At 39.2% G+C, this 25,366-nt stretch overlaps 1 protein-coding gene across 1 annotated transcript; it reads right to left on the bottom strand.

Moving 5' to 3' along the window:
- Positions 1–14,854: 14,854 nt before the first annotated feature.
- On the bottom strand, positions 14,855–15,622 carry LOC106774684. Its single transcript, XM_014661728.1, has one exon. The coding sequence runs from the start codon at positions 15,620–15,622 to the stop codon at positions 14,855–14,857; it is 768 nt and encodes a 255-aa protein (XP_014517214.1).
- Between the last annotated feature and the right edge of the window lie 9,744 nt (positions 15,623–25,366).

Here is a 25,366-nt window from a genome sequence, read left to right on the forward strand (position 1 = left end):
TCCTCCTATTCCTATGCCTAGGTAATATTGCTATCAAGAGAATTCCCTCATGTCTAAACCTAACTATATGTGTCCATATAGAAAGAATCAAAGATTATGCTATTGAATAATGTCTTAAACAAAGCATGCAAATATAATGGAAGAAAAACTCAAACAATTGATAAACAAAGCATATGAATAAAATAAGAATTTCAATATAAGATAATTTCAAATAGGATTACATCGTTCCCCAACAACAGAAGGGTTTAGTTCACCATAATCATGGTGAATCTAGATGAATTGAATGAAAAGTATGGAAAAGATAAACCTAGAATTTATAGATTGGAGCTTCTGCATCCAAAATCCGCCTCTGAGGGGTGAAGAATGTGTTTCTGTGTCCTTTCTGTCAAAAGACCCCTTCTCTAGTTCGTGCAAATGTATTTATAACTCACAAAAATATCAGAAATTTAGCCCAGGCCCACTAGTACATCGCCCGATGGTGGCTTCACCGCCCGACGGTGAGCGCGTCACTTGATCTCATCCCCCAACGCTGTCGTTTGAGCGTCGTCTAGAGAATCCACTGAAGAGTCCACCGCTCGACGATGGGTTTCACCGCCTGGTGGTGAGGGCGATACTCGATTCCACCCCTTAGCGGTGCTGCTTGAGCGTCTGGCAAAGAATTGCCTAGAGAGTACACCGCCCGGCGGTGGCTGCGACTCTTCTTTTCTTCACTTTTCCACCTTCTCTTGCATCCAATTCCTCCCTTACTTGACTTCCTTCATTCAATTCCTGATACATCCTGTCACATCAGAGGAAAACCAAGCATAAAACCAATAAAACCTAATTTGACTCTCTTATACTCTAACTTAACCAAATTGCATGATTTAAAGTTAATTCTAAGTCATAAAAGGTGTATTTGATATCAATTTTAAGTATGAAAATAACGGTTTTTAGACCGTTATCAGGAGTGTGGTGTGTTTTGTGCTCTGGGATAAGACCAAAAAATGCTCTGCGTGACGAGAGATTAAGATTGGAAGAAACGAAATGGTGAAGTGTTTTTTGTGTGAAAGAAACAAAATGGTAAAGAAAAGCTCTACGGGTCCAGTTGGAAGAAAATTTGTGCGAATTTGAAGAAATGAAATGTTGTGCGTTGGACTGCGAGATTGAGAGGGTTTTGCGCCTATCATGATAAGTGTTTTAATATCTATTATAATATGTTTTTTTTTTTCATAATTTCAATTTTTCCACCGCGTCTAACTATTATGATAGGTGGCCTTTTACTTATCATAATATATGTATCTTTTATTACGAAAATGACACCGCTACACCTATTATGATAAGTTTCTTAAAATACGTCATAATATATCTTAGTTTTATTACAAAATTGCCACTGGTCAATGTATTATGATAAGTGGATTTCACTTATCATAGTATCCCATCACAGAATCCAATTTTTCCATTAGTGTGTCTAAATCAAGAATACTGGGATGCCCTCACATGGCTTGTGAAATACTTAAGACGTTTAATGGATCATGTCATTCACTATAATGAGTTTCCTATTTTACTAGAAGGGTAAAATGATGCTAATTGGATTTTAGATTCATATGAAACAAAATCCACTAGTGGCTACGTATTCATACTTGGGTGTGGTTTGATTACACGGAGATCAGCCAGACAAATAATTATTGCATGATCAACAATGGAATCTGAGTTTGTTGCTCTTCAGACGACGAGTAGTGAAACTGAGTGATTAAAAAACTTTTTAGAGAACATTTCACTAGGAATGAAACCAACTTCAATGGTGTTAATACACTATGATTGCCAACTGACAATAACTATAGCTAAAAACAAGAATTGCAATGGAAAGAGAAGACATATACAAATGAGACACAATTTAGTGAAACAAATGCTAAAGAGTAGAACTATTTCCATTGATTATGTGAAGTCAAAACGGAATCTAGCATATCATTTGACAAAATCCTTAGAAAGAATATGATCTCAAAAACGTAGAAGGGAATGAAACTTTAGCTACTTGCAAACAAACAAATGATGATAACCCAATCTTTGTGATGGAAGATCCCATGAATAAGGTCATATGGATAAAAACAAGTCACTTGTTAGTTCTGATAACACTAAATTGATTTTAAATCAAATATGTCCATTCTTATGGTGTGTGCGAAAATGATTGAGACTGCATTATTGACAGGTTAAACTTTGTAAATAAAATTTTATATCGTGAAAGAATTTTAATTTAAATAAATGTTTTAATGATATTTATATTCCTTATGGGTGGTGTATGATTTGTGTTAACACCCTGGCAAGTGTACCAGATCATATCAAGTAATAAATAAACGGTAAGTCCGAGTATTGTCTCCCAAATGGCTCTTAGGCCTAAATGTTCATGTGATTAATGAAAATCATGAGACTTGAACAAACAATAAGTTGAGTTTTAAATGCAAAACAAGAAGTAAACATGCATACAAAGGTTTGATCAATTGATAGTAAAATATATGGATGAATGGTGTTGTTGGGGTTAACGGTTTCATCCTAATCCACTCTCAAATATCTATTATTCTTACTAGATTCAACTTTGTTATCAATGTTTATGCCACTTTCTATTTTACCCTAAACCCGATCTCTCGGTGAAAAGAGCCTAATCACAATTACTAGTTTACTATCTCTAGTCTCCCTAGCAATTATTCATGCAATACCCGCAGAAGCTTAAGGCAATTGATGTTCCTATTCCTATCTCTAGATAATATTCATTATGAAGAATAATTCTTCATGTCTAGACCTAACTATACGTCTTCATATAGAAAGAATCAAAGATGATGCGTTTGAATAACGTCTTAAACAAAGCATTAGCAAGAACGGAAGAAAAACTCAAAGTATTGATAAACACAAGTATATGAATAAAATAAGAAATTCGATATAAGAGAGTTTCAAAGAACTACATCGTTCTCCAACAACAAAGGGCTTAGTTCATCATAATCATGGTGAAACTAGATGAATTGAATGGAAAGAATATAAAAGATAACCCAAGATTTGTAATATTAGAGCTCTCGCATCCAAGATCCGCCTCCAAGGTGTGAAAATCGTATTTCTGTGTCCTTTCTGCCAAAAGATCCATGCTCTGGTTCGTGCACTTCTATTTAAAGCACAACAAAATAAATAAAAATAAGCCCAGGCCCATAAGTACACCGCCCAACGGTGGGTTACACCGCCTGGCGGTAGGCGCGACACTTGGTCCACCCCTCAGCGTTGCCGCTTGAGCGTCCTCCAGAGAAGCCATTCAAGAGTCCACCACCCGACAGTGAGTGCGATACTTGACTTCACCCCTTAGCGATGCCCCTTAAGCGTGGCAGTGGATGCATTGAAGGTCACACCGCCCGACGGTGGTGTCACCGCCCAAAGGTGGCTGAGGTTCAACTCTGCTTCATTCTTCCACCTTCTTTTGCATCCAACACTTCTCTTCCTTCAATTCATTCATCAAACTCCTAATAAATCCTGTCAAAACAAGGAAAACCAAGCATAAAACTCAGAAAACCCACTTTGACTCTCTTTCTCTCTAACTTAAGCATTTTGCATGATTTCAAGCTAATTCTAAGTCATAAAGGGTGTGTTTTGATGTAAATTTTAAGTATGAAAATAACGGTTTTTAAACAATTATCAATTTGCAAGATACATTTAATGAAATCACCTATATGAGTGTTAAGTGGGGTCGCTTGCGTGATATCTTGGCCTGATCTCTAGCGCACTCATGAATACCGGGCACGCACATAGTCTAGTAAGTGTAACACAATGATAACAACAAGGATTATGAAGGTGTATTGTGATTGATAAACCTCTAACATACGTCCAATGCCCTTGGTTCATGTAGCTTACTATACCAACTATATTGTGTATTAAGTTTCTCGATCTAAGATATATTCATATAGCTTGTTATACCAGTTCTAATGCAATACATCTTATAAAACCCAAGAAAGATTATTCCTTCTTTCTTTCAATCTTTCTTTCTCTTCTTTTGCAATATGTGGGGTATTGTTGTAAAACTTGTATGTATTGCAAAAGTCGTTAGTTTGTGAACATTGCTGAGTAAAACATAGCATCTTCGAAAAGGTAACGATTTGATTCCTCGTGAAACTGCAAGGCTATTCTGCAAGCTAAGGCATGAGGCCTTCTCAAAGTCCTTTTCTTTGTTGAAAATAGTTTTGACCAGCAACTTATACAAGATTATTTCACAAATCTTGGGCTTTGGGATGATTAATAAACTCTATAAAGAAAGTGCGGTGCATTCTCCAAAACACATACTCTCTCATTCTCTTTTTTTCTTATTTTCTTCCTTCTCTCTTTTATTTCTTATAAGATCTTGGGTTTATTACTTTACTCTTTCTAGTTCTAATGTCCTTAGATATTATGGGGAAGTACCTATTGTATTATGGGAGCTTGTGTAACATATTGTGGATAAATCCTTAGGACAATGCATTTACACGTCTCAGGAAATCATTGTTCATGATTTTTATTATTTTTGTCAGCATTTTATTCTTACAATATTTTGGCGTCGACCAATGAATCCAAATCCATACACTTTAAGTGTCGGGAGAGGGTGGATCATACCATGTGCAACTGGCCTAGTCTTTATTGGCAAAGCCCATACCTCAATGCTTCATGTGCCAAAAAAGATTGAGCGACCAAATGAAATAGCTTAAAGTAAAAAACACGATTATAACAGTTAGTGGATTTTAGTCGTAATTAGATTAGTTTTAATAAAAAGCTCATTATAACAGTTGTAAATAAAGATGAAATGTAAGGTAGTATATTAGATATTAATTATACAATTATTATCTCAACCTTCGAACCAAACTAATTTTAACATAAAAAAAAAACTTTTAATAGGTGTGTTGATCATTATTAATGAATAAAAAATAACATGAAATAATAAGCATTAAATGAATTACCTTTAGAAAAAAGTTTAATCAATTTTACTCATCGAAACAATACCCATTATAAAATTTATTTTTTTAATTAATAAGTATTATATGTAATAATTATGAATTTAATTAAAAATAAAAAGTATGATGTATCGATAATAGTTGATATAATTTTTTTTTTTTTTATCTAAGATTGTGCTTGATTTACACTAAGACCTTCATAAAAATAAAGGATATTTTAAATTAAAGTAGAATGTTTTAGAGTAAAATTAAAAAAGGTGTTCCTGGTGCTTCATTATTCTTGTTGGAAATGCATGTGCAGAATGAAGATGTCTATGCTGCGCTGAAGCTCCAATGAGTGCCCCCACACATGCTTGTACTCTATTCAACGTTGATCACCATCCCAAAGAACATGCTATGTGAAGAAGAAGTAAAGGAAGAACAAGAAAGAACAAGAAAGAAAGATGGGGAGCTTGTGTTTTTGAGCACCATGATCTGTGCTTTGATGATACCATATGAGCACCATGATTTTGAGAAAACCAATAGAAAAAGAAAACATCAGATGTTAAATTTAATTAATATTTTGATTCGGGGTTTATTTTATTTTAATATTTGTTTTTTGTTCGATCATATTCAATTATGTATTAAATTGTTGAATAAAAAGTTTAACTAGTTTTTTTTTTCTGTCACTCTCTTTTATGGATTCTGAGAACAAATCTAAAAATTAAAATTAGATTCATGTGTTTATCTCTAATGATGCATTAATTAAACAAAAATGAAGATTTTATATATGTGATGTTAGATTTAAAGAAGTTAATATTCGATATGAAGGAGACAAATAATGTTCCTACCATTATCGTCAGAGAAGACATGATTAGAAATGAGAAATAATCTCTAACGATTTTCACATTGATTCAAAAAAAAAAAAACTACATTGTTTCTATTTAAATAATATAAAGATTCAATTAAATTAAAAAAAAAAGTAATATAAAGAACAATTAATAACTATTTTTTTTATTAAATAAACATACAGTCACCTTTCACATGAAGTTAATACAAATTTAACAAAGTAACTACATTAAATTGATTTAACACATACAATTAAATCAAAAATAAAAATTTGAGCTAAGACGAATAAAATTTAAGATATAACAAAATATAGTAATTAAACTTTAATTTAATTATTTTAAGATGCAATAAAGGAAGGAAATTAATAAAACGTGGAAGAAAAAAAAATAAAATAAAGCCTCGTTATCATACAGAAAGAAGAAGCAAAGGATTAGTTTTGGTTCTCATGTTTTTCTCTCCTCTTTCTTTCTCATGTTTTCGTTTTTTTTTTCCATCAATACTATAATAAATGCATCATTAGTTGTAGCTGGCTAAATAAATTATTAATGTCAATTAATTTTCTAAACAATCAATTAACTTTATGGGGATATTTTGTAAATTATTATGCGGTGGAATAAGGGTCTCGACCAACTCATGCTTTTAAAGCGTTTCAATCATTAGGACAAATCGGTATTTTTCATAAATACTTTTACAATAAAAAAAATAAAACAAGGTTATAATAAAGAAAAAGTAACTTATATACAAACCAGAAATCATTCTTTTAAAGTAACTTATATAGATTTTACAAAATAAGTTATCATAAATGTTTCGGTGAATATTTTGGGGACCGAGATGCTAACTTTGATGACGTGACTCTGCTGCTTCTTGGTATTCAGATGAACTGGATCAATGGCTTTAACTGTGTTTCGACCGTCCGTCCTCCTTCAATTCCGACCGTCTGGTGCTCTTTCAACTCTGACCGAGGGGGGTGGGTACTTGCAAAGGCACTCCGACACCCAAGTTAGGCGTATTATAGGGGAAGAACCTTAGTTCTTTATTAGGAGGATTCTTAGTGGGAGAGAGCAAAATCTCTGTATGATTGTAGTATGAACAGTGTGTATGAGAGGCGTGAATGAAGCGTACCTGGCTGATGTCTCTGACTCTCAATTTATAGACTCTAAACTGATATGAGATCAATGAAATATAAATAGAACAAAATATAAACAAACTTACCTGATGTTTTGTAAACAGTTTTATCAATAAATATTATTTGTTTTTTAATATCTTTAGTAAATCTCCTCCGAGCCCTGTGAGCCCAATAACGAGGATCGGTCCACTAACGACCCAATTATAATAGCAAATTCTCTTTGTTGCCATAACCGTTCGTCTATCAGTTATATACGACCGGTACAACCGTTCGCTAGGAATATCATACCGTACATCATCCCACCAAGTCTTTGATAACCGTTTGGATGATAATGGTTATGAAAGGACTTAAAAGAGGTTTTAATGCGATGTTTGAATGTTGTCGTTTCATTTTTTGAGGAGTTACTTGACTTTCCCGCTCTTAGAGTAGTGGCAGGGTCGCTAAATTATAGCCGCTAGATCAATATCATCCAACGGTGTGTGGCGTGAGCAGCGGTTTCATCATTATTGTGTTCAGGTTTTTTGTTAATGAACCCAATCGTCATTTCTGCTTTTGTGCTTCCTTTTCAAACTTCTTCTTCTTCTTCTTCACTTCAACGCTCTGCACTTCTCTCAGGTAACCATGGCTTCTTCTTCGTTTTTTGATTGTACTGCGTCTCGCGAAGAGGAAAAGGGGCGTGATGACCCGATTGAGGCATCAAAGGGCATTCAAGTTGATGAAATTTCATCAGTACTTTTTGGTGAAAGGGTTTTTGTTTATGGTGGTGTTGTGACAGAAGAGCCTGAAAGTCAGTGTTCTTCATCCATTTCTGATTATGGGTGGGCTTCCCACGATGTAGGTGATCATTCGAGCCTTTTTACTAGTAAATTTATTCTGCTGGACTGGGCAAACAATAGTTGTGTGCTTAGAACTCTAGGTTACCATTCCGCCATTAAATTAGTTGCTTGTCGGGGGGATGAAAGGGTTTTTCATGGCCGTGAAGCATCCGGTGGTGATTTCTTCTACTTTTACTCTAGCTTGTTTTTCGACTTGTATATTAGGTTGTCCTTTTCTGAATTTCAAATGGACGTTATGAGAGTTTTGAATGTAGCCCCCTCCCAACTTCATCCAAATAGTTGGGGTTATATTCAGGCTTTTGTCATTCTGTGCCAAACCTTGGCCATTCGGCCAACAATTGGTATTTTCCTTTATTTCTTTAGGGTGCGTCCTAATGCCAAAAAGGGTTGGGTGTCCTTGAATTGTTTTGCCAAGGATGCCATTCTTCAACTTTTTTCTGAATCATTCAAAGATTTCAAAAACCAGTTTTTCAAAGTATCTATTACTGAGTTGGGTTGTCCATTCTTCTTTTATGAAGATGGTACTCCTAAATTTCCTTTGTATTGGACCGGAAGACCTCGGTCAGTGACTTCATGGCCGCAGGAGAAGATGACCGATGCTGAACTAAGGGACCTGGATGTGCTGATCGAGTTGTCACGTCCGCTTTCCTCTCGAAAGATAATCAGCTGTCTCGAATACGATGACATGAATTCGAGGGTGTTTTGTATGTCCTCTGAGTGATCCCTTTAGGTTTTTTATCTCTCTATTTTTGACTTGGGCTTGTTGATTTGTTTTGTTTGCCACAGATCATGGGGAAAGGTCCTAATCGTGATTGGTATAACTTTGCCAAAACAACATCTTAGGAGCTTACAAAAGAGACTGTTCCACCGGGCAGTTCTTCGCAGAAGAGTCTGGTTATAGTCATTGATGAGCGACCACCCTCGCCTGAACAGACTTTGAGGAGGAAGAGGAAGCCTGAGAGGTCAGTGGAGAACCCGAAAGCTTCCCAGAAGGGGAAAAGTACTGAGATGCTGACAGATCCAGAGGCCAACCGATCGTTGCCGGGAGGAATGTGGGACCGTAGTTTTACCCTTAGTAACAAAATCGATTTCAACTTTGATGCCGCCGAGCAGAAGGTTATGTCTAAGACCAGTGAGCAAACCATGGCTGAGAACTGTCTAGAGTTCTTATTGCGAGGTTCAACGGCTGCTTATAATTTGGTTTATGCCTTTAACCGGGGGCAATTAAGAACCGAAGTGGATCGTTTAATAAAGGAATTAGAAGAGGTAAAGGCTACTCATAGCCAATGCGCTAAGATGATGGCTGACAGTCAAGTGTTGATGGAGAACCTGAAAAAGGCCGGTTTAGACTTGAGAAATTCAAGGGATAGTTTGGCCGCCGATTTGATGATTACCAAGGAAACTATTGTGATCTTGATGGCGGATAGAGATGATCTTCGACAGACTGTTGTCGCTTTGAAGAAAACTGCTGATGAGGATGTAGAGACTCGAGCTGAGATGTTGAAAGCTATTGTTACGGAGCACACAAAGGGTTTCTGGAAGGCATTACGAAAAATGTCTTTTCTTGCAAAGGTGTCCCCTGAAGGATTGGGGTTTGATATTGATCAAGATGTGTACCGAGATCAGATCGTTCCCCTTGATGACATTCTAGAAGGTACCTTCACTGTAGATGGTGAGCTGGCGAAACCAGAAGAAGTTGGTGTTGCGACGACTGCAGATGTTGTTGTTGAGGAAGTGTCAGCTATACATGCATAGATTTCTTGTTTTTGCTGCAATAGCTTCTGAGACTTTTTATTTTGTTGAATTTTCCTTGCCTTGATGTTGATTCCTTGCTAGACTTGATGTTGTTTTGCTTTATTAGATACTTTGTGAGTCTGCTTTTAAATGTTGATATAGCATGTCATTTTGATGACTTTGCGTTTATTTTATGAAGTTTTACCAAGTGTTTGTTGACACGCGTGTGTATGTCACTGTGAAATTTTGCCAAGTATCCAATGGTATGCGCTTGTGTTTTGCTGTTTGAAAAGGCTAAGTTGTTGGAATGTTAATGAAACATCAATGATTAATAGAACTTACTTGTGTTTTGCATGCGAACGGCTCTTATATTGGCTTATTCGTCAATGCAATGACACTTGGGTGCTTGGAGTGACGTCTGCCTTCGCGAGCATGCTTGACTGTCTGGATAGTCATCCGACAATGCTATTATATTAGGGCGTTCGGATGTTGTTTCATCCAACAACGCTTTTATGGTTGGGCGTCCGGATGTTGATATATCCAACAACGCTTTTATAGTTAGGCATTCAGATGCTGACTTACCCGACAATGCTGTTATAGTTGAGCATTCAGATGTTGATTTATCCGACAACGTTGTGATAGTTGGGCGTCTAGATGCTGATTTACCCGACAACGCTGTGATAGTTGAGCGTCCGGATGTTGATTTATCCGACAACGGTGTGATAGTTGGGCGTCTGGATACTGATTTACCCGACAATGCTGTTATAGTTAAGCATCCGGATGTTGATTTATCCGACAACACTATGATAGTTGGGCATCCGGATGCTGATTTATCCGACAATGCTAAGTTGGAATGTTAATGAAACATCAATGATTAATAGAACTTACTTATGTTTTTCATGCGAACGACTCTTATATTGGCTTATTCGTCAATGCAATAACACTTGGGTGCTTGGAGTGATGTCTACCTTCGCGAGTATGCTTGACTGTCCGGATAGTCATTCGACAATGCTATTATAGTAGGACGTCCGAATGCTGATTTACCCGACAACGTTGTTATAGTTGAGCGTCCGGATGTTGATTTATCCGACAACGTTGTGATAGTTGGGCGTCCGGATGCTGATTTATCCAACAACGCTAGGGGTAGCCCCCCTTTTTTTATCAGTGGGGCGTTCATATTGGATCCGTCAACACTCGGGGTAGGACCCCTTTTTTATAAGTGGGGCGTCTGGATAGAATCCGTCAATGCTTTGATAGTTGGGCATCCGGATAGGATGCGTCAACACTTTATAGTTGGGTGTCCGGATAGGATGCGTCAACACTTTATAGTTGGGCATCTGGATAGGATCCGTCAACGCTGTGGTAATTGGGCGTCCGGATAGGATCCGTCAACGCTTTGATAGTTGGGCGTCCGGATAGGATCCGTCAACCCTTTATAGTTGGGCGTCCGGATAGGATCCGTCTACGCTTTATAGTTGGGGGTCCGGATAAGATCCGTCAACGCTTTGATAATTGGGCGTCTAGATAGGATCCGTCAACGCTTTGATAGTTGGGCGTCCGGATAGGATCCGTCAACGCTTTATAGTTGGGCGTCCGAATAGGACCCGTCAACGCTTTATGGTTGGGACGATCTCCCCTTTTAATAAAAATATCTGCATTTATCATGTAATACATTTCTCGAAATATACGTCAAATATAATTCAAAGAACAAAATACTTGAGGGTTCATATGAAAAAAAATAATAGCGTCAACATAAATAGAGAAAACAATAAGTTGAATTTTAGCTATAATAAAACTTAAGGCGTGTCGCGTTCCAAGTGTTGGGAACGACTTTTCCATGAAGGAGTTCCAAGCGATACGCTCCGTTTGCTAAATCTTCAGAGATGCTAAAGGGTCCTTCCCATTTGTCAGCCAACTTGTCGTGTTCTCTATTTTTTTTGGCATTTCCCTTTTTCTGCCATACAAGGTCGCCTTCCGCAAAGTTTCGAGGTTGCACTGTTGAAGTGCCGAGTAATCAATCATTTTTGGACTGCATTTTTTATCATGGCGACCTCTCGCCGTTTGGGCAAGATGTCCAGGTTCATTCAGAGGTGTTCGTCGTTAAGACTCATGTCTTGTATACTTCGTCTTATGGATGGTTCGCCCAATTCGACTGGCAACATTGCATTCGTTCCGTAAGTGAGGTTGAATGGCGTTTCCCCTGTTGATCCATCCGGGGTACATCTATAGGCCCACAAGACCTCAGGCAATTCTTCCACCCACAAGCCTTTTGTTGTTCCAAGACGCTTTCTTAACTCAGATATGATTGCTTTATTCGCGGCTTCTACTTGCCCGTTCATTTGCGGATGCTCAACAGAACTTGTTACGTGTTTGATTCCAAGACGTTTGAGAAAGTCTTCCAGCTTCCGTTCTACGAATTGTCGTCCATTATCAGTTATGAATTTTTGCGGTATCCCGAAACGACATATTAAATGCCAGATGAACTTTTGGACTTTTTGGGTGCTAATAACCGCTAGTGCCTCTGCCTCTATCCACTTAGTAAAATAATCCACTGCTACAAGGAAGTACTTGCACTGTGTTTTTCCAACTGGTAATGGTCCAGCGATGTCCATGCCCCACTGAGCGAACGGCTAGGGTGAAGTTATTCCATGTAGCTCCTATGGGGGGACCCGAAAATCGTTTCTGTGTGCCTGGCATGAAATGCATTTTCTAACAAATTCCGCGCAATCTTGTTCCATAGTGGGCCAGTAATAGCCGGCTCGTAGTATTTTAGCTCTGAGTGCTCTCTTTCCCGAATGTGACCCGCATATTCCATGATGTAATTCCTGCATGACATATTTGGCCTCTTCCTCTAATAAACACTTCAGCAGAGGTGTTGTGTAGCCTCGTCTATATAAATCGTCGCCTACGAATGTGAAGCGTGCGATCCTTTTCGAGTCAGTTGTGCTAATTTGGCCTCTGTGCTCTTGTCGGATCATTAATTAGAGTATGTCTTGTCGTCAGTCGTCCCTTGGTGACGTAACATTGGTGGCGAACGTCTCCAACATTGGCTTGTCAAGAGTTGTCTTGATTACTAAGGAAAGCTATGCTTTTTCCCGGGCATGTTTTAACTTGGAAAGGAGGTCCGCTCTGGAATTTTTTGCTCTGGGTACATGAGTAATGTTAAAGCTAGAGAAGGTTTTAATCAGGTCACTAACCTTGTGAAAATAGCGTAACAGATGATTATCTTTGACTTGAAAAGTTCCGCTCATGTGTCCTACAACCAGTTAGGAGTCCATGCGACATTCAATACGTTCAATTTCGAGTTCTTTGACTAGGACAAGTCTGGTGATCAAGGCTTCGTATTCCGCCTGGTTGTTGTTGAGCTGAAAATTGAAAGACACTGCCTGTTCCACGGTTACCACCTTCGACCCTTCTAATATTATGCCGGCTCCTCCGCACTTTTTGTCTGAGGAGCCATCTACATTCAGGTACCATATTGGTATATCTGTTGTCTGTGGTATGTCGGCTGCGAAGTCGGCCAAATGCTGGCCTTTTACAGAACCTTGCGGTTCAAAGCGTAGGCCGAATTCAGGTAATTCTACTGACCATGTGACCATTCTTCCTGCTAGATCTGGTCTCCTGAGGATTTTTGCGACTGAGTGGTTGGTGCGGACCACAATTTTGTGACTTTGGAACGGCCGGAGACATCTTGCGGTAGTTATAAGGGCAAAAGCTATCTTTTCAATTTTCGAGTATCGTTCCTCTGCTCCTTATAAAGTTCTACTAACAAAATATATCAGCTTAAAATCTGAAATTTCTTGTTGTGTCAGCTTAATATCCGGGTTGACTTCAATTCCTCGTTGTGTCAGCATAAACCCTAGAAATTTCCCAGCCGAAACTCCAAAGGTACATTTAGAGGGATTCAGGCGCATGTTGTAGCGTCTCACCTGTTGGAAGTATTCAACCAAGTCTTTTAGATGTTGTTCGTGCGACCGACTCCGTACTACCATGTCGTCGACATATACTTCCATGCACTTTCCGATTTGATGGTGAAAACTTTTATCCATGAGGCGTTGATAGGTAGCTCCAACGTTGTTGAGATTGAACGACATTACCTCATAACAGTAGTTTGCCCGTTCGGTTATAAAGGTCGTTTTTTCCTGGTCAGGCGAGTACATCGGGATTTGATTGTATATCGAATACGCGTCCAGAAAACTTAGTACGACGTGCCCTGAGGCTCAATCCACCAGCTGGTCGATGTTGGGAAGGGGGTATGAATCTTTCAGACATGTTGAGGTCGGTGAAATCGATGCACATTCTCCATTGGCTGTTAGACTTTTTGACCATAACGACATTTGCTAACCAAGTTGTATATGTTATTTCCCGGATGAATTTGGCTTTAACAAGTTTATTGACCTCCTCCTGGACAGCTTCTTTTTTATCCTCGCCGAATCTTCTCTTTTTCTGTGCCACCAACCTGGCTTCTTTGAATACAGAGTGTTTATGCGTCATCACATTCGGGTGGATTCCAGACATATCTACGAAGCTCCATGCGAATAGATCGGCATTGGTTTTTATCAGTTTGGTCAAACAGTGTTCGTCGTCCGGTTCGAGGTTGGCGCTGACAGTGGTCATCTGTATTTCCTTTCCCCCTAGTTGGAATGATTTGACATCTCCTGGGGTTGGATTCACTCGTTCGTGTTGGTTCTGGGGTCCAGGTCAACCACTATTGCTTCAGGTCTCTTTGGCTTTCTTTGGGAAATATAGGGCGTAACTTTTAGGCTGACGACATAACACTGTCGTGCTATTTTCTGATCTACCTTTACCGTACATATTGTTCCTTTTTCTAATGGGAACTTCATTGTTAAGTGAGGTGTTGATACGATGGCTCCAAAAGCGTTCAAACAAGGTCGCCCCAAGAGGGCATTGTAGGAGGTATTGGCTTCGACCAACAAGAACCAGACCCTTAGTTCTTTTGCTTTGTCTTGCGTCCCAAGCCGAGTCCTTAAGTCGAGGTATCCGCGGGTGTCTACTCTTTCTCCTGCGAAACCTACGATTTGCTCTTTGAACGGGCATATTATATCTTCTGACAAATTCATTTTTAGGAATGTCGTCCAATACAATATATTGACCGAGCTACCCTAGTCGATCAAAACCTTGCGGACATCATATAGAGCTATCTGGGCAGTGATCACCATTGGATCATCTTGGTCGGGTTATGGAGCGTGGAAGTCTGTGTCGGTAAATGTGATGTCGGGCATGGACAAGGGGTTGCATCCTACAACATTGACGCTCCGAAGACTTCTCAAGTGTCTTTTCCGAGCGGAAGAAGAGACTCCACCTCTGGCGAAGCCTCCGGAGATGGTGTCAATTCGGCCCCTAATTGGTCTTTCTCTCACGCGTTCCCTCGGACGACTTCAGGAACGATCTCTCTCCCTAGGACGACTTCGGGAACGGTCTCTTGGGTGGACGTCGGTGTCGTGCACCCGTTTAGGACCTTTTTGTACAATTTCCTTTCTCGGAGACCGTTTATGCGGTTCTGGTTCCTCTTTCATGAATTGTCGGAGATATCCCGTTCGAATGAGCTTTTCTAGTTCATCCCTGAGGGTGGTGCAGTCCTTAGTAGCATGTCCTTGGTTGTCATGAAATAGGCAGACCTTGGTTTCGTCAGCAGCCCGGGGTGTGGGCCGCTTTTTTATGTTGATGAGTTCGACGCTTAAAGCCTCTTTAAACACTTTTGCTAGTGGTGCATTTAAGCATGCGTAGTGATCATACCGAGGGCCCAAGGGTATGGGTAGATCTCTTCTAGGAGGCCTTCGGTCTCCTTCACGGACTTGTCTTGTTTCTTTCTTGTTCCCATTAGTGGGGATCTCCGTCTGGTGTTTCTTTCGGGAATTTCTCTGATCTTCCATTCGAATGAACTTGGTCATTCTCTCTTGGAGTTCCTCCATCGAATTAGGTAATTTGGCATACAGATGTTCCGAGACATATCCTGGTTTCAGGCAATTGGGCAGATTGCTGATATTGAACTCCTGGTTGACGCCCTTCACTCGCCTGGTAGCTTCGTGGTATCTCTGCATGAAAGATTTGAGGGGTTCGTCCTTATCTTGTTTAAGGTTGACAAGTTCTGCAGCGGTCACCTCCTCTTTTCTATTGGCAGCATAATGTTTTTTGAATAAAGTCATGACGGTGCGGAAGTTGTCTACTGTGTTAGGAGGGAGGGTGTAGTACCATTCCAGGGCCTCCCTTTAAGGATAGAGAAAAGGCCCTGCATTTAATCGGGTCGCTTTTGGTGTAGAAAGTCATAGAGTCAATGAAATTTCTGAGGTGATGTTCCAGGTCTGAAGTGTCGTCAAACCTTTCTATCGGTGGAGGAGGCCTGTTAGGCATTGGAGCTTGCATGCAGCTTCTGTGAATGGCAACGGGTTGGGTAACCGATCGTTCCGTGGAGGTGTGTGCATGCTTTCATCACCATTCTGACTTCCTTAGGCCTTGGACATTTTAGGTGGCAGACGTCGTGCTCTTAATCGAGCAATCTCTTCATTTTTTTTCTGCTGCAACTCTTGCTCCTAACGTATAATCTGGGCCTGTTCTTCCATCCGCTTTGCCTATATCTGTTGGAGTTCTTGTTGTTGACGTATAATGCGGGCCTGCTCTTCCAACTGGGCCTGTAACTCCCTGATCATATCTATTGGGTTGTTGTTGTCCATACTCCTTATGGTAACCATTGGGAATCTTCAAGTCTCGGCTCCACGGTGGGCGCCAAAATGTTTCAGTGAATATTTTGGGGACCGAGACGCTAACCTTAATGACGTGGCTCTGCTGCTTCTTGGTACTCAGATGAACTGGATCAATGGCTCTTTCTGTGTTTCGACCGTCCGTCCTCCTTCAATTCCGATCGTCCGGTGCTCTTTTAACTCTGACCGAGGGGGTGGGTACCTGCAAAGGCACTCCGACGCCCAAGTTAGGCGTATTATAGGGGAAGAACCTTAGTTCTTTATTAGGAGGATTCTTAGTGAGAGAGAGCAAAATCTCTGTATGATTGTAGTATGAACAGTGTGTGTGAGAGGCGTGAATGAAGCGTACCTGGCTGATGTCTCTGGCTCTCAATTTATGGACTCTAAACTGATATGAGATCAATGAAATATAAATAGAACAAAATATAAACAAACTTACCTAATGTTTCGTAAACAGTTTTATCAATAGATATTATTTGATTTTTAATATCTTTAATAAATCTCCTCCGAGCCCTGTGAGCCCAATAACGAGGATTGGTCCACCAACAACCCAGTTATAATAGCAAATTCTCTTTCTTGCTGTAACCGTTCGTCTGTCAGTTATATACGGCCGGTACAACCGTCCGCTAGGAATATCGTACCGTACAATAAACTACTTTTAATTTCTGAAAAAGCTGTTTTCTTTTCTTCGTTTAAAAATACTCATGAAAAAGTTTAACAGGTCCTAAATTCATTGCAGCAAGGAAGTAATTTATGGATTTACTCTTATAAACTAAAGTTTTTAGTTTTATGAAGTAGTCTTTTTACTCACGTTAAAAATCCTTTTACCTTTGAAAATCATTTTACCTTGGTAAGGTAAATTTTTATGATGATGAAAGCTTATATTAATTTCTGCAAGAGGCTTTTCCATTCTTCCAAGTATTCTTTCTTTCTTTCTTCATAACTGGATAATACATTCTTCATCCCCAATTATGAATTCTTCTCTTGTATAAGTTTTGTTCTTACTGAAAAGATATTCATACAAGGTGAAGCGAGCTATACTTTAGATTATCGAGCTGATAACTTAATAACTTGTCAAGTTGTTAACGAGGCATGAAAAGAAAATTCCCTTGCAGATTTTTTCACTCTGAAAATAAATATAAGAGTATTGTATATAATAATGTATAAGCAATAAAAAAAAAATTAAGTGGGTATTTATTAACAAGAAGTCTTGGCCATAATCATCCTCGATAAGTGTAGTTGTTTTTGTTTGAAAAATCAAGCATATTTAGTCTATAATCACGGATAATGGAGAACAATTTATCATCGGAAGCTAGACGAATTTTATAAGAATTTATAAATAAAACATGTCATTAATTTTGTATAATATTCACAAACAAGCAATCAGCTGAAACAATGAATAAGATAATAGTCGTTGAACTGAAACGCAAGTTGGGTGACACTAAAGGAGAAACCTCACATACGGTTCAAATACGATGATGTGAACCCTTTCTCATAATACAAATGCAAGACACAAACGTCAATGCTGATCAGTTGTGAATTGAGCTTGATAACTTAACTGAACAAAGGGAAGTGACAGTCATGCAAGCATAAACATGCAAGCAAATGGTAGTTCGAAAGTACAAGAAAAGGCAAGCCACTAACGGTGCATTCACCTATGAACCCCTATCGAACACATAGAACTCAGTTAAGGGTGTGTTTGTTAGCTGTTGTAATTCAATTCTGTTTTTTCTGTTAAGTCTGTTACTCTTGTACTCTATCTGCATATATATATTTCACGCAGATGTCTCCGAAATAATACTTTTCGTTTCTATGCTTTATCTCACTCTGCATACTCTCTGTCCATGTATTGTGTGTTCCATTAGTGGTATCCAGAGCCAGGTTACTTTACCCTGGACGTGTGTGTATTTTTTTTTTCGTTCTTGTTCTCCGGGTTCCTGCTGTGGCTAGGGGTGTCTTCGTCGTTCAAGATTGTTGTTCTTGGCTCGTGGTAATGGCTGCTGACCTTTCATCGTCACAACTTCCAATTTTGACAGATAAAAATTGGAATCGCTGGAGCACCCAGATGAGAGTGGTGTTCCGTGTGCAAGGTATAAGTGGAGTCATTGAGAAGACAGAGGCTGATTCTTTTGGCAAAGAAGGACAAGAAAAAGAGTTCGAGCAGAAAGATGATAAAGCGCTGATGCTCATTCATCAGTGTGTTGATGATGTACATTTTGAAAAGATTCAGAATGCTTCCACAGCTAAAGAAGCATGGGGCATCCTGATGCGATGTTATTCAGGAGGAGAACAGGTTAAGAAAGTGTGGCTCCAAGCACTCAGAAGACAGTACGAGCATCTGGAATTGGAGGAAGGTGAACGAATAGGTGAGTTCTTCAGTCAAGTTATAACGATCAAGAACCAAATGAAAGCCTGCGGTGAAGAGATTACAGACACGATGGTTATCGAGAAGATTATGAGGTCGCTGTCGGAAATGTTTGACCACATAGTCGTTGCCAATGAGCAGTCAAGAGATGTTTCCAAGCTCAAGATTGAGGAACTTCAAAGTTCGTTAGAAGCCTACGAAATGAGGAAGCTGGAAAGGAAATCTAGACATGTAAAAGGAGAAGAGAAGAGGAAGGTCAAGAAATGGGAAGGAAAACTAAGAAAAGGGAAATGGAAGAAAGAAAGAACTAACGCTGATAATGAGGAACCAGATGAGAAATATGATACCAGTACGTCTGACTCCAAAGACAAGAAAGGTTTGAAAAAGAAAAGAGATAAAAGGAATATAGAATGCTTCAATTGTCATAAATATGGTCATTTTGCTTCTGAGTGTTTTCCAGAAAGATCAAATGAAAAGAAGAGCAAGGAGAAGGAAGCGCATGTTGCTGAAGAAGACTTGGACACAGAGACCACGTTAACTCTGATGGTAAAGACAACAACAGAATGTACAAGACCATTGAACAAAACCTGGTATCTCGACTCTAGATGTTCAAATCACATGACATGCAACAAAGAGTGGCTTGTCAACTTTAATCAAACCAAGAAGAGCAAAGTAAAATTCGCCGATGACAGCACATTAAAGGTTGAAGGGGCAGGAGATGTGGTGATTAACAGAAAGAGTGGTTCTCAGATTGTCATCTCAAATGTGTTGTATGTTCCCGACATGAAATGCAACCTCCTCAGCATTGGCCAATTGGTTGAGAAAGATTTTACTGTGGTTATAGGCAAACAAAAGAGGGCTGAACTATATGACAGCAAGAACAGATTAGTCTTGACTAGCAAGATTTCTAAGAATAGAACATTTCAAGTATGTTTCGATGGAACTGAGAATATACAATGCTTATCAGCCGTGAAGAACGAGGAAAGCTGGAAGTGGCATTTACGATATGGAAATTTGAATTTCAGAGACTTGCAAAGACTCGAAGAAAAGGATATGGTAATAGGTATGCCACATATTTCCATACCAGATGATGCCTGTAAGTCGTGTTTGGCAGGTAAACAACCCAGAAAGGTTTTTCGATCTGAAATAGAGACGAGATCAAAAGGGTGCCTTGATATCATACATGTTGACATTTGTGGTCCTCTGGACACACCATCACTAGGCGGAAATAGGTATTTTATCGTGTTTGTGGATGAATTCAGCAGAATGTGTTGGGTGTATATGATAAAACTGAAAGGAGAAGCACTTGATGTGTTCAAAACATATATTGCTTGTGTCGAAAGAGAAAGTGGAAAAACGGTGAAGGTTCTTAGAACTGACGGTGGGGGAGAATTTACTTCTCAGGCCTTCGAAGACTTCTACAAAAAGAAAGGTATAAGTCATGAAGTTACTGCTCCATATACCCCACAACATAATGCTCTGGTAGAAAGGAGAAACCGCACTATCATGAATACTGCAAGGTGTTTGATGAAAGAAAAGAATGTGCCACGTGATTTCTGGGCAGAAGTAGTGGCTACAGCTGTTTACCTCTTAAATAGGTGTCCTACAAAGCGTATTAAAGGGAAGGTACCTCTTCAGGTATGGACAGGTAATACTCCCTCTGTAAAGCATTTAAAATTTTTTGGTTCTCTTGCATTTGTTCATGTTGCAGAACAGAAACGTGCTAAGCTTGACGACAAGAGTGAGCCTATGGTGTTCACGGGCTACCATCCCACTGGAGTGTATAAGCTCTATGACCCAAGGAAGCAAAGAATGGTCATCAGCAGGGACGTGATTGTTTTAGAAAAAGAAACCTGGGACTGGAGCTGCATGCAAAAGAGTCCTAAGAGAGTGTTGATACGAGGAACTCTTGAGGGTTATGGAAAAGAAGAAGGAACAGAAACGGTACCTGAAACTGAGGATGATTCTACTCAGAATATCAGTGATGGAATTTTTAATCAACGACCCAAAAGGCAGGTTGTGAGATCCTCAAGATTTTCGGATTATAAAATGTACTCAGACTCTGCCATTGATGAGGAAGGGAGTCTAATTCACATAGCACTAATGGCAGAGGCAGAACCGGTAAGTGTAGATGATGCACTAAAACAGTCTGTGTGGAAGAATGCCATGATAGAAGAGCTTAACTCCATTGAAAGGAACAACACGTGGCGCTTAGTTGATCTCCCACCTGGAAAATGCAGCATTGGTGTCAAGTGGATATTCAAGAGAAAGCTTAATCCAGATGGTTCGGTGTCAAAATATAAGGCACGTCTCGTTGCCAGAGGATTTCTGCAGAAAAAGGGTATTGATATTGACGAAGTTTTTGCACCGGTGGCGAGGTTGGAAACCATCCGTGTGGTGGTGGCAATTGCTTGTGAACGAAGGTGGCAGATTTACCAGCTCGATGTCAAGTCTGCTTTTCTTCATGGCGTGTTGGAAGAAGAAGTTTATGTACAAAAACCTCCAGGCTTTAAGATTAAAAATGATGAGAGGAAGGTCTATAGACTGCAGAAAACTTTGTATGGTTTGCGTCAAGCACCCAGAGCTTGGAATAAAAGAATTGACTCTTCACTGATAAATCAAGGCTTTGAGAAATGCAAGGTTGAGCACAGTGTCTACGTAAAAGAAACATCAAAAGGTAATATGTTGATTGTTTGTTTATACGTGGATGACTTACTTGTAACAGGATCAAGGCTGGAGGATGTAGATGAATTCAAGAAAAACATGAAAAGAGACTTTGATATGACAGATCTAGGAGAACTGTATTACTTCCTCGGAATGGAATTCACAAGGTCTGAAAGAGGTATCATTATGCACCAACAGAAGTATGCAAATGAAATTCTTGAGAGATTTCAAATGGACGGTTGCAATGCAGCTCAAAGCCCCTTAGAGGTTAAGTGAAAGCTTGGGAATAACGATGCTGAAGAAGATGTTGATGCCGCAAAGTACAAACAGGTTGTTAGGTCTTTAAGGTTTTTGTGTAATAGTATACCTGATTTAATGTTTAGTGTAGGCTTGATAAGCAGGTTCATGTGCCAACCAAAGAAGAGTCATATGGACTCTACCAAGCGTATTCTCAGGTACATCAAAGGCACCACTAGCTATGGAATATTGTTTCCATTTGGAAACCAAGAGAGTTGTTTGAAAATCACAGGTTTTTGTGATTCTGACTATGGTGAGGATACTGTCGAGAGAAGAAGTACATCCGGGTTCATATACTTCATTAACGGAGCACCTATCTCATGTTCATCCAAGAAGCAAACAGTCGTTGCTCTATCCAGCTGTGAAGCTGAATATGTCGCAGGTTGTTATGCTACATGCCAAGGAGTTTGGCTTGAAGGATTGCTGTCTGAATTGAAGATTGTGTTGGAGAATCCTGTGGAGCTGAGAATGGACAACACTTCGGCCATAAACCTTGCCCGGAATCCTGTCAGTCATGGGAGGAGCAAACACATTGAAGTGAAATTTCACTTCTTACGTGATGTTGTTAACAAGGAGAGGATTCAGCTGACATACTACAATACTGTGGAGCAATTGGCAGATTTATGTACCAAGTCTTTAGCCATTGATAAGTTTGTAGATATGCGGTCTAAAATTGGAATGGTGTCCCTCGAGAATTTGAATTAAGGGAGGGTGTTAGCTGTTGTAATTCAATTATGTTTTTTCTGTTAAGTCTGTTACTCTCGTACTCTATCTGCATATATATATTTCATGCAGATATCTCCGAAATAATACTTTTCGTTTCTATGCTTTATCTCACTCTGCATACTCTCTGTCCATGTATCGTGTGTTCCATTAGTGTTCACCTATATAAACCCTTTCCGATCACATAAAACTCGGTTGAGGAAAAGTTTTCTTATGAATCCCTACTAAACACATAGAACTTGGTTAATGACACGTTAACTTATGAACTCCTACCAAATGCAAAGAAATCGCCCAAGGGCGTATTCAACAATGAACCCCTACCAAACATAGAAAGCTATGTTAAGGAAACTTTCATCAATGAACCCTTACTGAAAGTATGAAACATAAATAAGGGAGCATACACATATAAACTTATACCAAACAAATTAATTAGTTAAGCTTAATCATCACAAAAGTGGATCTCTACTAAATGCTAAAGTCAACACAAAGCATACATCAATTAAGTAAATACAAATAGCGAGTTAAAAACAAACATCAAACTATTTCTTATTTATTTACAAGAGTTGTGTATAAATAGGTCGATCCTACAACAATCGAACTATATCCTAAAAAGACGATCACTATAGGATTATTAAAATAAACAAAAGAAATGGCATCATCCTGAACGACCTCGATGTGATCGAAAGAAGGAGGAATTCCAACATCAGCCTCAACGACATCATCTTCATCTTTGCCAAGTATGTCTCGAAGGTGCATTATCTCCTTATTATGGAAGGCCTTTTGCACATCAAACTTACTCTCTTCCAAAGGGACGCCATAAAAGTATACCACTTGGTCAAGAGCATATTGGAAGTCAACCTCGTGTTGCAGCATCACTTACTACTTTGTCTCTTCTAGCTTGCTAGTAAAAGACCTTTATTTTGTCTCCCAGTCCTCCATGTGCTTTTGAACTTTTTAATGGCCAAGAAGAATAACAACAACATTTTATTGCAGCTGTCGATTTTCATTGGTGAGGTATTTTTCTTCTTCCACCAAATCGAAAAACTTATGGGGCAAGACTTTCTCCTTGCCTATGCATCCAACATGATCAACATTCACATCCTTTAGCTAAGCGGTCAAAATAGGGTTGGCTTTTAGGGTGACATCCAAATCCACTTGGGACTTAACCAAGTCCTTCTCTAAACAAGCAACCATTGACTGATCACTACTAGGGGTGATTCGCTTGCTAAGCAGGTCGCCCGGACACCAAGGTTGAAGGAGACTTTGCTACCAAGCTTAAGCTCGATTGCAAAGATACACCCAAGACGTATTTCGCCCCTTTGTCGACTGCACTTGGACGAACGGTCAAAAGTAGGCTCTTTACAGATTGGTGCTATTGTAAAGTTGTTGGCAGGTGCTACATGCTTACCCAACATTTTTTATAAAAGTTAACATCTTTTAGATTCGTGCAGGCAACCATATTTGTAATTCAAACAAGAATTTAACCAAGTTAAAAGTTAGACAATAAAATAACTGAATAAGGAAGAACTACTTACCGATAACATCCTTTCAAATAGTGCGAGATTTATAACATTTTAGGAGTGCCTAGTCGATAGTCAACAAGGGAATTCCTCCAAGATTTTAAGAGCAGATTTATCCTCGAGCGTCATAAGTGTATCACACGACACGGTCATTCACTTAGGATTCCTTGTTTAGTAATGAGGGAACTTTGACCAATCATTCTCATAAAAAAAGTACTTAAAACCTTTGGTCTTAATGGCCACCTTGAAGTACACATTGTTGAAGTTCTTATACAAAGCGACGAATAATTGGAAAAGCCACCTGTCAGACTCACTTATTAAAGGAAACCACCACATCTTCTGGTTCAATTGAGGGCAAAGGTAGTGAAGAAAAATGGCAGGAGTATGGGTTAAGTCGAACGCATTACACAATATTCTGAAAGCTTGAATGACTGCCCAAGCATTAGATGAATATAGGAAGGAGAAATGTTCAATGGCTATAATACCACCACCTGGAAATCGTCGAACGAATCGACACGAGTAAGTCGATAAAGAAATAAGCATACACAAAAAAGAAGTTTAACTTTGAGTATCCCTAACCATGACAAGCTCATTCGTTCCCTTTGCAAACCCAAAGATTTACGACATAATCATCAATGTTATCCGAAAGTATATGCACCCGCTTGGCTAAGTTACTTGATAACAACTTCTTTAAGCTAGGCTAGAAGAGATGCTATGGACGATGGTCCCTTTGATGATGATGTTATGAAAATGGTGGGCAAAGGAGTGTGAAATGTGAAAGCAATGGTGGAAGAAGGAAGGAGGCTCATGGCCTTGGGTGGTGTTATGGTGGTGTTATGGTGTTTGAAGACTCAAAGAGAGGTTACGCAAACTCTAAGAGGAAGGCGACTAGAGGGGCCACTTGGGTTGCTATAGTCTTAATCTTAAGATGAGTAGTATTGTCAAAAATGGACAACATAGCATTACTTACACTAGTGCAAAAACGCTGTTTAACGTCGGTTAATTTGGCTTTTAACGTCCCTTTAACATCCGACGTCTAAACGGGTGACGTCTATGGACGTCGGAATTCCTTAGAACCGACGTCCATATAAACGTCGGTTAAATATATCCACCAACGTCTCTATAGACGTATGCTTAAACTCATACCGACGTATAATTACTCTGTATAGAAGTCCACCTATGACTAACCGACGTCAACATGAATATATAAAGAGGTTTAAAATGAACCTAACCGACTTCTATGTTGTTATAGACGTCGGACATGGCTTTAACCGACGTCTAACAACAATTTTGTGTTTTAGTGCAGTTTTGATCCAGGCTTTCGGTAGCATTGTGTAACATTCTCCTCTCGCTAGTTTCCTCACAAAAAAAGCTTGCGTCTTTTGAATCTTCTAGTCCTTTTGATGAAGGTTGAAAAACAGTGATTTTCATATGTCAATTTAGACCAAATTACACCCTTTACTACTCGGAATGAGCTTAGAATCAAGCAAAACTCAATAAATGAGTCTGGAGAGAGTCAAAAGTTGTTTTTAGCGATTTTATGCTTATTTTGCATTGTTTTGTAGCTAATTTGAGAAAGTGAGAATGGAGTTGAAGATACAGGTCGTTGACTCAAGAAAAGAG

Source organism: Vigna radiata, chromosome 10, assembly GCF_000741045.1.
Source record: "Vigna radiata var. radiata cultivar VC1973A chromosome 10, Vradiata_ver6, whole genome shotgun sequence".
NCBI classification, from domain to species: Eukaryota; Viridiplantae; Streptophyta; class Magnoliopsida; order Fabales; family Fabaceae; genus Vigna; species Vigna radiata.